Below are 16,774 nucleotides of genomic sequence, written 5' to 3'. Positions count from 1 at the left end.
TCACGATGCTGGAGACGTGGGCATGATCAGTCCTGGTTTGTAAGCTCCTAAGATCAGGGGCCTGCTAATCTTTCTTTGGAGTATAGTAATTTGGTGGCCTGTATTGGCTGGGGAGGCAATTCCTTCATCCAGAGGGAAAGCTCTTGGGTAGCTGGTTTGTCCTTTGGGTTTATTGCGTTACTGACTTGTGTAGGTTGTTTGCTGGTTTGGGTGGTTTAGATATAGCTGCCTACCAGTTGTTTTTCTTAGAGTAGGCTGGCAACGAAGAACTTTATTAAGAATATTTATTTGAGAGCGAAAGTGAGAACAGCGTAGCTGGACCCACTTACAGCTAACAACTGGTGATTGCACAGCTTTGTCTTTTACTCAACTATCAGACAGCTGAAGTAGGAACCAGGGAACAGAAAACGGGCAGCAGCTTTGGTGAGGATGGTACCATCTTGGTTTCCTTTGTCCTTCCATCTCTTCTGGAGAGGGAAGATGAGCAGGGACTTCACAAGCCCTTTGTGGTTGGGTAGTCTCTGGCAGAGGGGTTGTGTTGCGAGAGGTGCTTCAACTGGAAACTGTGCAAGGGCTGGGCCTGGTGCGAGGACCCGTCCATGCCTGTTTAAGACCTTGTGCAAAGCCATGGCTTGCACCTTGCTGCTGGGACATGTTTATGGCTGCTGCAGAGAGGCAATCCCTCTCTTCCTGACCTGCCTGTGCCTCGAACCCGCCCGCAGCTTTCTGCTATTCTTCCTCCCAGGTTTCTCCTTGAATGTGTGCCCGTGTTTTGAGCCTCCTACATGATATCATTCGTTACCCCTTTTCTTTTCTTCCTCTGGAGCAATATTTTCGTGCTCAGTCTCTTGGGACAGGCTGCCTCTTCCTTCCAGTCTTGGAGAGCTTGCAGAGGATGGAAGAAGTCATTCTGTTTCTCTTAGGCTTTTTTGTCTTTTTCCCTAATAGAAGACATTTATTATCTCCAAGTTGTTTCTCCAAGCAGGGCTATGATTTGCAACTTTTATGCCATCTTTTGCATCCCTTTCTCTTTTCTCACCTGTGGGCTGCGTTGTCTGAGTTTGCTGATATGCGGCCAGCAAGCCAACAACAAGGTTACATTTGCAGCCCGCTTGTTAATTTAAAAAGCAACAAGTAAATTAAAATGAAGCATTGGATAGGCTGTGATTGGTAACAGAGCATCAGCTTGCCAGCCTCGTTTCCCCAATCTCTTTCAGGCCACGGAAAACATCAGCATTTTGACCCTTGAGTGAAAATGAAAGGTGGCATTTCACACCACTGGAGAGGTTCCTTCAGTCCCTCCAGAGGCTGTATTTTGTGACATTGGTGACAGTCTTGTGCATGAGCAGATGGAGGAGCCTGGACTTTAACCAGGGTGAGCCAGCAAGGTTTGCTGTGTCAACGTTCTAAAATCACCAAGTAGGATTCCTGACTTGCAGGTGTGGTGGACTGCTGGTAAAAGGCTGAGATGAGCGTTGCTCTCCTAGAGAACTGCAGACCACTTCTGCCCGCAGGGCATCTCTGCAGAAGGGAAATAAAGTCAAACATTGCAGCAGTTGTGGTCTAAGGGCTCCTTGGTTCCCGTGGACGGGGCTTTTTGGAGGAAAGGGCGCCCAATCTGAGACGTGTCCAAAGAGACTCGCAGAGGTGAAACTGACTTCTGATGCCTTTAAATGCAGAGACTCCCAAGGAACAGGTAGAGGGTTGATGTTCAGTAATGAACAGTTGTAAAACTTCTGTCGTGGCTGGCCTCAGTAAGGCAGTGCTGCGCAAAAACCTGTCTCTTGGCTTGTTTAGTTGGCTTGGTATCCATCCTGGGGCAGAAAAAAGGTGACAGGAGGAAAGGGAGGACACAGAGGAAGCTGCTTCAGTGACCCTGTTGGAAGGGTGTCAGAGCCTCCCTCATGGTGAATGCATTGGAAACCCCACTGCAAATCCCTTTCACTTGATGCCTGGGCTTTTCTTGAAACTGTGGTGGTGTAATGGGATGTACTGATGGGGCCAAGCCCTTTGAGTTCCTCACCTCTGCTTTTGCTGAGTGAGTTTCTGGAGCTTTCACAGTCAGGTCCCCAAAACTCCCCCTGCAGATGAAGCTCTGTGCTGGAGAAGGGGAACTGCGAAGAACATCAGGTTGTTCTTTGCAGGACAGAGCTGGGTCTCTCCCTGTAACCGTTTTAGGTCTTAGCCCCACAAAAGCTTGCGCCAAGCATCTCAGTCTGTGGCCAAAGCCTCTGTGCTGCCCAGCATGTGCAGGCAGGGGAGAGGGTATGGAGATGTGCCTTCTGCTCTCACCTCCACCTTCATCCTCTCCCTGCAAGACAAAGGTAGGATGCGGGTGCCCATCGGGGCTGGGCGCTTGTTCTCCCGGCTTCCTGCACAAGCCTGGCAGATGTTTCTTGTTTGCTGGAGCTGTGTAGCTCTGGCTACCGGGCTGGGAGCAGCTGCTGCTGCCAGGCGGAAGCACTCGGCAAGGCTTTCCTAGACAGCTTTGAACAGGAGCCAGGAGCCCTCTCACTACGGGAGAAAATCCACGAGGTCAGGAAATACAGCAGCAGCAGCTCTGGCTCCATGCTGGGGCTGTTGGCTTGGCACACGGATCCCAGCCCTCCTCTTCCTGCATTGTGCTCGTGAATGGCTCTCATCCTTGCTGTCTCACTCAGCTGTTTGTCCAACAGCCCTGTGCAGTTTTCGGGGGGTGCAACAGTTGAGTAGTGCAGAGGTGGTAAATTTGGATAGGTAGGGAAAACACCAGACGGCAACCTGAGTCAGGCTTTCAGATCTTGAAGAGCTTGCAGAGGATGGAAGAAGCACTGTTCGTGCTCAGCGTGGGACTGGGAGGCTGTACTTTCATGTTTCCCTCTGTTATTTTGTGGTCAGCTCTGTCTGGGCTCTGCATTAGCTGCTGAGAAATAGAAATTCTTGTTTATCCTCCTGGAAATCCTCAGATCAGGAGAAGCTTTCACAACAACCAACAGGCTGTAAATCTCCGTCCAATGTGTCCCCAGACTGAGCGTGAAAACTTCGTGTGTGTGTTACCATCTGTCCAGCAGGAGCCCTGCTCTCTCTTCCCTGCCTCTTTTTTAGAAGAACCAGAAACATTGTCTTTGGGATGGCTGTTCCTTTGTGGTGGGTTGACCCTGGCTGAGGGCCAGGTGCCCACCAGAGCCGCTCTATCACTCCCCTCCTTCTCTAGACAGGGGAGAAAAGGTACAATGAAAAAAAAACTTATGGGTCGAGATAAGGACAGGGAGAGATCATTCTCTAATTATCATCATGAGCAAAACAGACCGAACTTAGAGAGGGAATTCACGTTATTTATTACTAAGCAAAACAGAGTAGAGGAATGAGAAATAAAACCAAATCTTAAAAACACCTTCCCCCACCCCTCCCATCTTCCCAGGCTCAACTTCACTCCCGGCTTCAACCTCCGCTCCCCCTCAGTGGCACAGGGGGACGGGGAATGGGGGTTACGGTCAGTTCATCACGCGGTGTTTCTGCCGCTTCTTCATCCTCAGGGGGAGGACTCCTCTCATCGTTCCCCTGCTCCAACGTGGAGTCCCTCTCACGGGAGACAGTCCTTCACGAACTGCTCCAACGTGAGTCTCTCCCACGGACTACAGTCCTTCACGAACTGCTCCAGCGTGGGTCACTCCCACAGGGTGCAGACCTTCAGGAGCAAACTGCTCCAGCGTGGGTCCCCCACGGGGTCACAAGTCCTGTCAGCAAACCTGCTCTGGCGTGGGCTCCTCTCTCCACAGATCCACAGGTCCTGCCAGGAGCTTGCTCCAGCGCGGGCTTCCCACGGGGTCACAGCCTCCTTCAGGTGTCTCCACCTGCTCCAGCGTGGGGTCCTCCACGGGCTGTAGGTGGAATCTCTACACCCCCTCATCCTTCCTCCATGGGCTGCAGGGGAACAGCCTGCTTCACCATGGTCTTCACCACGGGCTGCAGGGGAATCTTGCTCCGGTGCCTGGAGCACCTCCTCCCCCTCCTTCTGCACTGACCTTGGTGTCTGCAGATGTTCTTACATCTTCTCACTCCTCTCTCTGGCTGCAAAAGCGCTCTCTAACTGTTTTTGTCTTTCTTAAATATGTTATCACAGAGGCGCTGATTGGCTTGGCCTTGGCCAGCGGCGGGTCCGTCTTGGAGCCAGCTGGCATTGGCTCTATCAGACACAGGGGTAGCTTCTAGAGCTTCTCACAGAAGCCACCCCTGTAGCCCCCCGCCCGCTACCAAAACCTTGCCACGCAAAACCAACACATCCTTGAACCAGCCCATGCTGTCGTGGTGATGTTCATGTGGTGCTGCGGAACAGCCACCCCTCCATCAAAAGCAGTCTGTGTGTCGATGACCAGCTTTGCTCTTCCCATGTTCAGGAGCAAAGAGCGTGATGGGGAGCTATGAGACGGTGTTGGTGAGGTCAACTTAGGGGTAAGACCAGCTGCCCAACTCTGTAACAAAGCTTGGCCATATGGAAATCCCTGCTTTCCCTGCAGACTTTGGCCAGGCTCCCTCTCTTGTGGCATTTGCAGGTGCTCTCAAGAGCAGTTGGGTCTGCACGCTCCCTGTGAAGAGTTTGCATCATGGATCCTTTGGGAAAGGAAGTAAGCTCGTCTGAACATTGATTTTAGCACACATTAATTCAGGCAGCGCTCACGCCCAGAGCTGTCCATCATTCCCCGCACTCTCGCTCTACATTAGGAAATGTTTTGCAGCAATGGTATGAAATAGTTGGGTGGGCTGAACTCACCATCCTCTGCAAGCAGCAGAATCTCTCCTGCCATTGCCAGGGCGAGGATGGTGTGCAGGTGGTGAAGAGTTAGCTGAGGTGCCAGCACCTTCTAGGTACGGTGTGAGTGAGCAAACAACAATGTTGCAGAGTTCTTGTATGTAAATTGTCCATGTGCTGGCCATGAGTGGTAGGGAGCAACAGCTTTTTCGCCCCCCTCATTTCCCCTGACTCTTGGGTAGGTGCGGAGCAGGGAGACGTGGGTCTCTGTTTCTGTGGAGGAGCCAAAGCTCTGGGCTGGGGTGGTGATGTGCAGGGCTTGCTGATGTGCAGTTGCCCCTCTGCTGTGAAGCAGAGCTCAGTGGCTCAGCTGAGTTCTGGAGCAGGGTAAGACCCTTAAGCTGCCATGGCTGACCGCCTCAGCCCCCACCTTCTGCAGCAGTGTGGACCAGGAGGCTGGTGTGTCTCTGTGGGCTGGGGATCTTCTGAAGGGATAGGCCAAGCAGTGCCTTCCACTGGGGTGGTCTTGAGGGAGGACCTCCTCCTTGAGGACTCATGTCTTCTCCTCCCCATATTGAGTCTAGGCTTTTCTCACTGTCTTAGCAAGTCCCGTAGACCTGGGTGGTTGTGCAGTTCCTCTTGAGCATCATCGCAGCAGCTGCTCCATCATCAGCACCAGATGCAGAGCAAGATTCATCATAGCCACTGCAGGCCTTTATTTGCAGCTGCTGTGTGTTTTGCTAGGGGTTGCAGATCTCCCTGCTCTATATGAAAGATGGGAGTTGGTTGCAGAGTTTCTTCAGACCCTCAAGACCCCTCTGTGTTCAGTTGTGGAGCTGTTCTGCTGCTGGAACAATCCCCTCCTGGCCAGCAGTGCTGGTGGAGATGGTCAGTCAGCATTTGCTCCTCTGTCACTGTCTCTCATGGTACTTGTCTCTTCCCATCCCAGAGAGATGAGAAGCCTGGGGTGGGGATCTCTCTTGTCCCGGAGAAGGTAGTATATGTGAGAAGTTCATATACGTGAGGGCATGCATTAATAGAGCAGAGCAACCTGTGTGTGGTCAATTAGATTGTCTCCTGTAGCCTTGCATCTCTTCCTGTAGCCTTGCATCTCTTCCTTGGCCACCAGAACAGAGGCACATTGGACTTTTCTGGGAAGCAGTGGCACTTTTGTGCATGAACCTAGGTTATCACATTATTCGCACCTCATTTCCCCCACCATCACCACTTTTCCACTGTGTTTAATGACCTTCAGCTTCTCCAGCAATGAAGAATGGCACAGCAACCAGAGGTCCTGCTTGGCATCGTGTTTGTGCTCTGGTTGCTCTTTTGCACCCCCTCCCTTGCCTTTCTTCAGGATCCTGGATGCCGAGAAGGGCATGAGCTTTTTTTGCCTTCCCACTACGGAGATAGCAGCTCAGAAAAGGGCTTTGACAAGAGGCGGTTGTGTCTGTCTGCTCCCAGCTCAAGTGGGTGATTGAACTGTCTGAGTAGTTTAAGGTTGCAGTCAGGTGGGGATTGAAGGCAGAAAGTTCTGGCCTCCTTTCCATTAGATCTTTGCTGTGTTAGCAAATGCATCCGATGCAGACTGGGTCTAGAGTGGCCTTTGCCGGCACAGTTTGTACCAGCTTCCCGGATTTCAGGAGCTCATCTTCCCACTAACTGCTGCGTTTCGGGTGGCTTCCCCAGAGCTCACAGATGATGGCTGTGGATGAGTATCTGACCCTGGGGTGACTTTCAGCGGGCAGGGGTTGTGGTCCAATGAGGGTGGATTTCTATTTAAACCTTCGGGGTTTTGTAATCTTCGTGAGTTAAAGTTCCTCTTTCTTGGTGGAGTTGGGAGCAGAAATTTAAGGGAGGAGGTCAGGAGTGGATGAATTCTCCTGCTGAAGGGCCATGGCAAGTACACGGTGCTGCAGAACTGTGGTTTGCAGGTTCACCCTGACCCTAGTCATAATTCCCAATTAGCACCTTTTGTGATATCATCTCTTTCTCCCCTGTGGGGCATGCCAGCTTCATCTCATGGGAGCAGGGGTGCCTCTTCTGCAATCCTCCTCCATCTTGTGATGGCCAGCACAGCAGGAGGCATCGTTTGCTGGAGGATGGGCAGAGGGTGCGGATGTGCCGCCATCTCAAACCTGCCCTGTGGTTTGAGGTTTAACGCAGCTTTGAGGGTGAAGACATGGAGCTAACAGCATATTGGGGTGGGGGGGGCTGGGACTTCTTCCCCGCTCCCGTGGGCATTGACATCCAAAGTGCATTGGCCAAGGCTTTCAAATCTAACGATTTTGGATTGCCAGCTCGACACAAGGCAAATCGGAGACAGTGCTGAGCACTTGTGCAAAACCAGACCTCTTAAATTGGGTTTACTTTTAATTTACACAGCCTGTACCTCTGTTTTCTTATCAGTAACACTCCCTTACCTCTTGAAGTTTGCTCGGGGAGTGTGTGAAGTTTGCATTCAGACGTGGCTGAAGGATTTCAGCATATCACAGGATAAACATAGTTTTGTATTCAGTTTGATGGATTATTTTGCCTTCATAAGTAATCTTCATTACTAGCAGAGAGTATTAGGTTAAATGCAGAGCTATTTAAGCTCTGGATGCTGCAGTTCTGTGCTGTACTTTTAGACCAAGTTTCATGGTTTTAGGTGAGGCTATCTCACGTTTGAGACCCCAGAACATCAGACCATAAAAGCCAAAGAAAGGCGGTGGATCGTGGAGGTACAATACAGGGTGATAAACTGAGATAAGTTTAATTTTCTCTGGCCAGATTCCCAGGGTAGTCAGTGTGCTGGGTGGGAAGAAGGTAAGAAAGCCCTTGACCCTTGGGACAATGGGCCATCCCACCATCTCCCCGTTTCCAGGCCAGGCTCGCCAGGGTGGTACATCTGGGAGCTTGAGATGAGAGACCAAGGGTGGTCCTGGAGCAGAATACTGTGTGGTGGCAATTTCATGAACAATGTCATAAAGCTACATTAAAAGCACGCTGCATCGCTGGTGGTGGCTTGCTGGTTTTTACCCGAGGGAGTGAGAAGTGGCTCTTTGCCATCCAGAATAGCAGTGAAGTGGGTTTACCTTGTCCCATCCTCAATCCCTACTGAAGTCAAGCAACTTAAAAGACCGTTCAAACCTTAAGGGGTATGTCCCTTCACCTCTGCCTTGCAGAATTAGGTGTCTCCGTGTTACAGTGTGCCAGATCCCAGACCTCAGTGTCTCTACCTCGCAGCATTTGGGTACTCCTGGGATGTGCAGAAGACACTGGGAACAGTCAATACCCAAGGAATGAGGCTGTGCTTTGCAGATTTCTGCCTTTCCTGGCAGAAAAGGAGGGTTGACCGCTCAGCCCCACTGCAGAGCAGGCAGCAACAGGGAGGGACACCCTCTCCTAACGTGGCGGCGGTGTTTCTCCTTGCAGGTGGTGGTGCTCCTGGAAGTCCTGAGCTGGGGTCGGCTGGAAGATGACTGAATATAAGCTGGTGGTGGTGGGAGCTGGTGGTGTTGGGAAGAGTGCTTTGACAATACAGCTCATTCAGAACCATTTTGTTGATGAGTATGACCCCACAATAGAGGTAAGCCGTTCTGGGCATGGGGTCTGTCTGCGTGTTTTCCTCTTGCCTCCTTTCTTCCTCTTCTCCACCTTGCCTCTAACCCAGAGCATGCTCGGCTTGGTCTCAAGTCTGAACTTGAGCAGGGATGTTCCTCTGCTTGGCAGAGCTATTGAGTCACTATGTGTGTGTTCAGAGGTCGCAGTGACCGACTTGTGCCTCCTGCGGAAGGACAGGGGTGTCTGCTGAAGGGAGATGGTGAGGGAAGCAGCAAAAGCGGGAAGAGGGGGAGGCAGCAGCAGCAGGCATAGGTGGGCAGTGGCTGAGAGGCAGCACAAAAGTCCTCCTTTCTGATGAGACAGCAGTGTAGGAAGGGGTTAAAGGTTTGGGACTGAAGAGCCATTTTGTGTCTGTCTCCTCCTGTGAAATCAGAGTAAGTATATTGACTTCTCATGTGGGATGTTTTGAGATTTAATGATGAAATGGATTTTATCACATCTTGGTTGTATTATGTATGTCCTGCAGTTTGAGCGAGACGTGCTGAGCAGCTGAACCGTTGTGGTTCCCAAGGTGCTGCCTCTGCTCCATCGTGAGGAGTTAAAGGTTGATGTATGAGTCTCATAGTTGGCATGGATGGTACCTCTGGCCTGTCTAGCTCAGCACCCTGCCTGGAGTGCAGGGAGGGACCCTGTGTTCCTCCAGGCTGTGTGGAGATGGGTCTGGTCTTCAATATCCATTAAGCTTTTTTTTTTTTTTCCTTTTTAAAAACATACTCCTTTCACCATTGCTAGCGAGATGATAATTACCCTCTGCATGACTTACACCTTTGTTTGGAGGAGATGTGGGCAGCAGCCACTGCTCTGCATGAGGAGTAAGTCCACCCTGGGAAGGCAAATTACAGCTCTGTCATGCCTCTTGGACAATAACCTCCCTGTCTGCAGTCCTAAAGGATTCTCTACCAGATGTGTATAAATGCAGCTGTGGTTGCTGCAGTTATTATTATCATAATGGCTAAAAGGCCCCAGCTGGGATCAGAAATCTATTCTGGTAGGTGTTGTATGTGTAGTCCCCACCCTGAAGAGCTTACAACATAAACAAACAAGACAAGGCTTGGTAGAAAGGCAGAAATAGTCTTACAATCCTACAGATGGAAAGGAGAGAAAGCACTTAAAAGCACGTGCTGTTACGTCATTTGGCCAAGGTCACCTAGAAAGTCTGCAGCAGAGACTGGAATTTAATTTAAGGGCTCCCGAGTCTCAGTGCCACACCTTGCTTATGGACGCAGTTGCCTTCTTCTCCAGCTCCTTTCCCCTCACGTGCTTGCCACCAGTAGCATCGTGTGCTTGTCTTAGAAACCCGTTCCAGATTGTTTTTGGCAAAAGAGCTTCTGAGGGCGAACAACCTCCCTGGGGAGACATCTGCATGGATGGGTCCTCTCTTGGACCTTAGGGTGGGCAGAGGCAGCTTTGACCCAGTGATGTGTTGGGTTTTGGCATCCTATTTTTTTCATCTCCGGCCACCTGCCCCCTGTACATACCCTGCAGGGAATTTTGTCCATGTAAACAGGCAGTGGGGAATGTAAACCTTGCATGGCATTTCCCAGCACACCCTCCTCGCCCTGCCTGCTCCTGCTGTGCCCAGGAGATGCCTGCTGTCCTCCCCTGTTTGCCCCAGCCTCACTCTGCTCTTCCCCTCCTCTTCTCTTTCTAAAGCAGCCACGAGCTGTTCTTCACCCTTCTCACCCCTGGTGCTTTTCCACCTGCAGGTCCCACCAGCCCTGATGCCTTTGCAGGTCCCTTGGTCATGCCCCACATCCCCCCCACCCCGGCCATCTTCTTAGTCATTCCAGGGTGACTCCTTTTAATTATGCTTCATTTTATTGGGATTTAGGACGCACAGAGAGTTACCTGCCAGCCATCCGAATGTGACCAATAAACCACCCTCCTGTGACTAAGCTGCTTTGGATCATACCCAGGAGCTGACTCTGACTGTTCAGCCAGCTAGCAAACAGCACAGCAATGCTGAAATGAGCAGGAAAAAAGGCCAAAAAAAGAGTATACGTGCACGGAGCAAAGGCTTTACCTGTTGCTTAAGTGAATCAAGCGCAGGCCAAGGGGGGGTGCGAGTGGGTCAGGGTGCACTGAGAAGATGCTTCCCAGGGCAGGAGGGGTCAAGAAGTGAGTTTGTCCCCTGTCTGGGGCAGAGACCCCGATGGAGTGCCTGCTCCCCTCCTGCCTCCCGATTCACTAATGCAAATGTCTGGCTTTGTAACTCAGCGCTGACTGACCTGCTACAGCACGTGCTTGCACGCCTGCTCTTGGGCTGCTGAGGAGCCTTAAGACCTTTAGTTTGGGAACAGCAGGGCCAAGGCACCAAGGAAATGTATGCCACTGGCAGCGTCCCATGGCTAATGAGTGGGGATGGAGTCAAGAGTCAGACTGTGTTGAGAAATTCTTAGGTCTTCCAGCTTTTAGCAGTCAGCTAGTAACAGGCTTCCTAAGCCTCTGGTCATATCCTGACCATAGTGTTTAACAAATGGCCTGGTCTCCCAGCACACCTGGGGTGCTCCCAGCATCCGTCTGGGATCCTGAGTGTGAACCCCACGCAGATGTTTCTGCCACCCGCAACTTCACAGCCGGGGCCGGCCACTTTCCCTTGTGCAAGAAGGTGGGGTAGGACATGGGGGGCTGCAGAGGAGCATTGAGGCTGCAGGGTGCCGGTGGCTGGACATGGGGGCTGGTGGCAGCTACCCCTGCAGTGGCAGCCAGGTCACCTGGCAGTGTGGCAGGGACGGCTGAGCTGCCATCCTGAGCATCCCCGGCAGAGTGGTCAGATGAAGCTGGACACAAAGCAAGGGTGGGGAGAGCTTGTCCCCTTTCTTTGGAGACTGGGGTGCAAAGCATCCTCTGTAAAACTTTTAATGCCTTTGCTTCATTAGCAAGCTGGCTTGTCTTATGGGCAGCCTGCTGATAACCTGAGCTGAGGTGTGGGATTGCTTCTCCATAGGTGTGCGGTCTGCTGGTGAGACCTCCTGTAACTGGGGACTTGGCAATTAATTGTGTACATGTGTGCTGAGAGGCTGGTCCTCTGGATGCAAACCAGGGCGCAGGGGTGGGAGGATGCTCTGCTGGGTAGAGCAGGCACTGGGGTCCCCTTTGCTGGTCCCTGCCAGGCATTGGGACCCTGGAGGTGGAACTAGTGCTCTTATCCCTTGCACCAAGGAGGCTGCAGATACAGTATTGATTAGAAATGGGAGCGTATCCCTGCAGGGCAGCCTGCCACTTGCCTTCAGGGTGGTTGGCTGGAAGCCAGCCCATCACTCCACGCTTATTCCCAGTGGGTCATCAGTCCCCTTTTTGGGAAGGCACAGCTGAGAAGGTCACGGCAGAGCAGATCTGATGTCCTCTGATTTCATGGTCCTCTCTGCAAAGTGAGGGAAAGACTTTAATTAGCCCCAGTAGATGACATTGTTGTAGTAATGAACCAAAGGGTGGAGGCCATGTTAGCCCCATTCCCTTTGTGTGCTGCTGTTGGTCCTGTCAGTGACCTTTGCTGTGTTGGCTGTTTGCAGACCTGCAAAGCTCATCTGATAACATTGTTGTGGTCATTGGAAGAGCAGCAGACGTTTGAATTAATTTTAAACTGCAGCTGTAGCCTCTGTGAGTGGCTGCAAAGCACTGTCAAGGTCATATTGCTGACTCGCACCTTTTTCATACCTTTGGTTTTGGCTTCCTTCTTTTGTTGAGAGTCAAGGATGCTGCACCATACCTGGGAGATGGCTATCGGAGAGGGATGAGGCTGTTCCTCCACGCAGGGGCTGCCCCAGCAGCATCCCTGCTGATGAGACCAGGCACAAAGGAGAGGCATGGTGGGGAGGAGCAGTGCTTTGAGGAGCCCGCCTTGAAGATGAAACCTTTTGAGGGATGCCTTGGGTGATTTCCAGGCCTTCTCACATCTGTGATAAATTGTGATTGCCTCTGCTGCAAGGAAACCCCCAACTTCAAAGGACCTGCCTGGATAGTCCCTGCCTCTCCTGGAGCCCTCTAGGCACAGACTGGTTGTGGGAAACACCCTTCTCACAGCATGATATTTTTTTTCTCATGTTTGAAGAAGAGTTTTACCATCAAGCCCAGTTTCCAGCCTTACTGGTGGCATATCGCCTCTGGTGCATGATCTGAGATGTGTTGGAGATGCTGGATTTCCAGGTGATGTTACACACCTTCCAGCCCTACAGATTGCAGACTGTGGCTGGAAGCCCTGGCCAGCCGGAGCTGCCTTTCCTGGGTGTCCCCTTCCAGCACCTGGGCAGGGCGGCAGCAGAAGGGCTTAGCTGGGACTAAATAAAGCTTAGGAAAATAGTTGTCGAGGGCTATGTGATGTGGTAGGGACAAAGCTGCCCCTGCTCTGCCAGAGGCAGGGCTGGGAATGAGGAGAGCAAGCCAGGGGCTGTCTTCTCTGTGGCTCTGCCAGAGAAGGGGAAACTTGTTCAGCTGCTCCCTTTTTCCTTTTTTTTTTTTTCTCCTTCTTTTTCTTCTTTTTCCTTTCCTTCCATTTTGAAACAAATTGAGTTGGCTATTTAATGGGATCTAAATCCAGGCAGAGTGTGACCTGGCATCTTCCCAGGGATGCACTCGCTGCATCCCTTCGCTTGGCTGGACCCTCCCTTAATGCACCCTCCTCCCATTCTCTTGCTGTCCTGGCCTGCAGGATTCCTACAGAAAGCAAGTTGTCATTGACGGAGAGACCTGTTTGTTAGACATCTTGGACACTGCAGGGCAAGAGGAGTACAGTGCCATGAGAGACCAGTACATGAGAACAGGGGAAGGATTCCTCTGCGTCTTCGCCATCAACAACACCAAGTCCTTTGAAGATATTCACCAGTACAGGTTGGTATCCTGGGAAGGGCCCCTTCCCTCTTGCCCTGAGCAAAGGGGAGGCCTTGCCGCTGCACCCTCCTGCCCTCCCTTTTAGATGAGGCCTCATGGTGGAAGCACCGGCTGCCAGCAAAGACAATTAGCTCAAGTGGCCATTCCCCAGGGAAGAGACAGAGCAGACGGCTAATGTCAGTGACTCTAATAAAACCCATCCGAAGGGATTGCTTGTGGCCTTTGGGGACTCAGTAATGTAATGTTTAAGTGTTCATGGTGACTAAAGAGAGAGCTGATCCTCTATGACCCCCTCCCTTCCCTCCCTAATTAATGGAATTGCTTTGTTAGTGCAATCGATCTCAGCGACTTCTGCTGGGCCTGGGCACTGGGAGAGGAGGCTGGGCAGGGCAGGGGGGTGCCGCTTCCCCTGCTGGCAGCCGTTACGGCGAGGCTGCGGTCTGCTGGCTGCATGCACGTGGCGAGAGGCACTCATGGCTCGTTGGAGCTCGGTTTCAGCCAGGGCAAAGGCAGAGCAGGAGGAGAGTTGGAGCCCCAGCAAGGTGACTTGCCCAAGAGGATGTACTAGGGGTGCAGTGGCAGAGCAGGAACCCCATCCTGGCATGGTCCTGCTTTGGCTGCACCCAGGTTACCCATCCCACTTCCACCCCCCTTGCTGCCATCACCCCTGCAGAGCTGGAGAGCAAAGGAGATGATATAAATGCAGCGGGAGTCTTCCCTGGTTCCCCCAATGCTAGCTTAGGAAGGGATCTCTGCTTTGAGGCTTGACTTTGATGGGAGGCACTTGCAGAGGATGCAAGAGATGGCTCTGCCTATCCTTGCTCTGTCCACTGCCCACCAAGGGACTGTGTACCCCAGCCTCTCATCATAAACCTGGGTCTCAGATAATCCTTGTAGCTCTGAGCACGGGCACAGCCCTTCCTTGCTCTGTAGTCAGAGGCGCTGCTCCGAGCTGTCAAGATGTCTCAGTCTTCGGCTAGCAGGTGTGTTCAGTGTAATAACTGTACGGTTGGACTAATTTGGCTTGTTTTAGCTGAACCGGAGGACAAAGGATGGGATTTTCCTAAAGCACCTGAGGGATTCAGTAGCATTCATTCTTGTGCCGGGGCTGGTGTCTGTGAATCACTCACAGGATGGCTTGATTTCAAACCCCGGTTTTAATCATGATGTAAATCACCAGCTTTCATCTTGCTTCGCCTGTGCTCTTTATGTTTGCACTTTTAAAAGAATATTCCCCAGAGAAACACTGGCTCTGCCTGGTTAGTAACCATTAGGAGGTATCTCTTTTCAGCTAAGTGTAGCCTGTGCACTAAATTTAGTACTTGCATTTGCTGATCAGGATGTTACATGGAACATTTAAGTGGCTGTATGGCATATCATACATATAGTCAGACTTCATTTCTATGTTCTACTGCGTTAAAAAAAGATGATTGATTTTTTTTGTGTGTGATACATGTCCAGCTGCTTTTGGATGGAAATCTGAATTCAATTAAAATGTAGAAATCAACATTTTAAATGATGCTTTTATTAGTTAAATAAAACCATGTTAAATGTTCAGGATGCATGAGCAAGAAAAAAAAAAGCTGTTTTGCATCTGAAGTTAAATGATTTATTAAGCAAAGGAAGTTATGTATCAGGAGGGAATTGAATGGATTGTTCGCAATCATAATGGCCTTTAAGATTTTTAGAAGTGGTAGATCTCATCCTCACCCACCTAGTTTTAAATTTGAGGTTGGAATGAAGAAGCGAGCATTACAGCTTTTTTGCTTCCCAGTTGGTTTCTCAACTTTGGGTGACCTGAACTACACTGAAAGGAAGCAAATACTGCCTGTGCATCTGCAGAAAAGGTTATGGCTGCCAAAAGCTGGTTTATCAGCTCAGCAAATTCTGGTTGCAGGTGATTTTATTTTTTTTTAATCCCCGTTCAGGGGGATTACTTGATCTAAAATGTTGGAAATAACACAGGTAACTACTTAAGTATTCATTTTTATTTAGCTTGAACTATCTTAAGCTCATGTCTTAATATAGATTGTCATAATTTCAAGTTGTGTTTTGTAAACAGTTGCATGTAAAGAGCAGAAGTATGTTTAGTTTTCGTTTCCAAAAGTGCCCAAGCTATTTTGCTGTTTACTCACGTGCCGTGGTCAGTTACGTTCTCCTGAAAGCCCAACACAAGGCACTTGGCAGGAACGAAGCGTAGCTGTTAACTCTTGACAAAGCAGCTGGTGGAGAGTGTCCTGCAGCTGCCTCCTGATGCCTTTTCTCCCTTCACTTTGGCACGTCTTACTTTTGCAGGGAGCAGATCAAGAGGGTGAAAGACTCTGATGATGTTCCCATGGTGCTGGTGGGAAATAAATGTGACCTACCAGCCCGGACAGTGGAGACCCGGCAAGCACAGGACCTGGCCCGGAGTTATGGGATCCCCTACATAGAAACGTCTGCCAAAACCAGACAGGTAGGAGGAGGGTTTTAAACAAAATCTTCTTTTTCTTCTCTTTTCTCCAGTGCTGTCCTGGAGAGGCAGGAACGGGCAGACACCACCTTGCAGACAGATGGGTGCAAGGACCAGGGTTAGTTGCTTCCTCAAGGCTAAATGCTCCATCAGGACGTTCCCTCCCCTGTCCGGGCTTGAGCTTCCAATCCAGAGAAGTGCGTAATTCATGCTCTGGCAGCAGCGAAGGGAAGATGCCTTCTCAGGGTTTTCTCCAAGGCTCTGGAATAACCCCCATAGTCACTGCAGGTCAGCTAAGCTCAGGGGACTTGGCTAACCTCATCCATGGTCTATTTTGGCAGACCTATAGGCAGAATGTACCAGTGCTGGAAGGACTATGTGGGGCTCCCAGAGCACAAAGGTGGGAATGGAGCAGCTAATACCTTCAGTGGTCTAGTGGTGGCTTTTCTCTTGGGTGGTAGACCTCATTTAGGCTGCTGAAAGCTGATTAGTCTCAAGGACTTAAGAGCTCCTTGGCCTCATGGTTGCTCATTCAATCTCGCTCTCTGTTTGGGGGCCACACTAAGATCCCTGTTAGTCTTCCCAGCTTGGTTTTGTGCCTTTAACTCTGCAATCTGCACTGCTGGAAGACAGAGCTAGAGACCCCTATCTGGGGAGCAGAGCTTTCTCTTCTCTCCACGGTCCCCTCTCGAAGTGGGCAACTGCTTCAAGTGATGCTTTTCTTTCAGGGCGTTGAAGATGCCTTCTACACCTTGGTGCGGGAGATCCGTCAGCACAAGCTGCGCAAGCTGAATCCCCCAGATGAGAGCGGCCCTGGCTGCATGAACTGTAAATGTGTGATATCGTGACTATGGTGAGTTTTAGAAGCAGGAGATGGGGTGCAGCAGGCTTATATTGGAAGCAGGAGATGGGGTGCAGCGGCAATATATTGGAAGCAGGGCAGGAGGTGACTGCAGATGCACTCATCTGCAAACAAATGCAGCAGGAAACAATTTCAGCCACGGGTATTTCTTAATGAAACACCTTTTTGACTGAAATAGCATTTTTCTGTCAAAACACAGGTAAGTTAAAATTCCCACTTTCCTGAGGAAGTGTGTAGGAGGAAAGGGTTGTTTATTTTTCCCCCTCATTTTGTGGAACAAAATTATACAGAACTGAAT

General features: G+C 50.8%; 1 protein-coding gene across 5 annotated transcripts in view; it reads left to right on the top strand.

Moving 5' to 3' along the window:
- The window catches only part of LOC104631064 (GTPase HRas), a 44,295-nt gene that overhangs the window by 25,398 nt on the left and 2,123 nt on the right, over nucleotides 1-16,774 (top strand). For all 5 annotated transcript variants that reach the window (XM_075754836.1, XM_075754833.1, XM_075754832.1 and 2 more), the window contains 4 exons: nucleotides 8,147-8,300; nucleotides 12,984-13,162; nucleotides 15,458-15,617; nucleotides 16,343-16,467. In XM_075754836.1, the coding sequence (XP_075610951.1) occupies nucleotides 8,190-8,300; nucleotides 12,984-13,162; nucleotides 15,458-15,617; nucleotides 16,343-16,462 (570 nt within the window). In that variant the 5' untranslated portion in view covers nucleotides 8,147-8,189 and the 3' untranslated portion in view covers nucleotides 16,463-16,467. The remainder of the gene's footprint in view (nucleotides 1-8,146; nucleotides 8,301-12,983; nucleotides 13,163-15,457; nucleotides 15,618-16,342; nucleotides 16,468-16,774) is intronic.

Source organism: Balearica regulorum, chromosome 5 (genome assembly GCF_011004875.1).
Source record: "Balearica regulorum gibbericeps isolate bBalReg1 chromosome 5, bBalReg1.pri, whole genome shotgun sequence".
NCBI classification, from domain to species: domain Eukaryota; kingdom Metazoa; phylum Chordata; class Aves; order Gruiformes; family Gruidae; genus Balearica; species Balearica regulorum.
The sequence above is the reverse complement of the archived record's forward strand: the minus strand, read 5'-3'. Positions and strand labels throughout refer to the sequence as shown.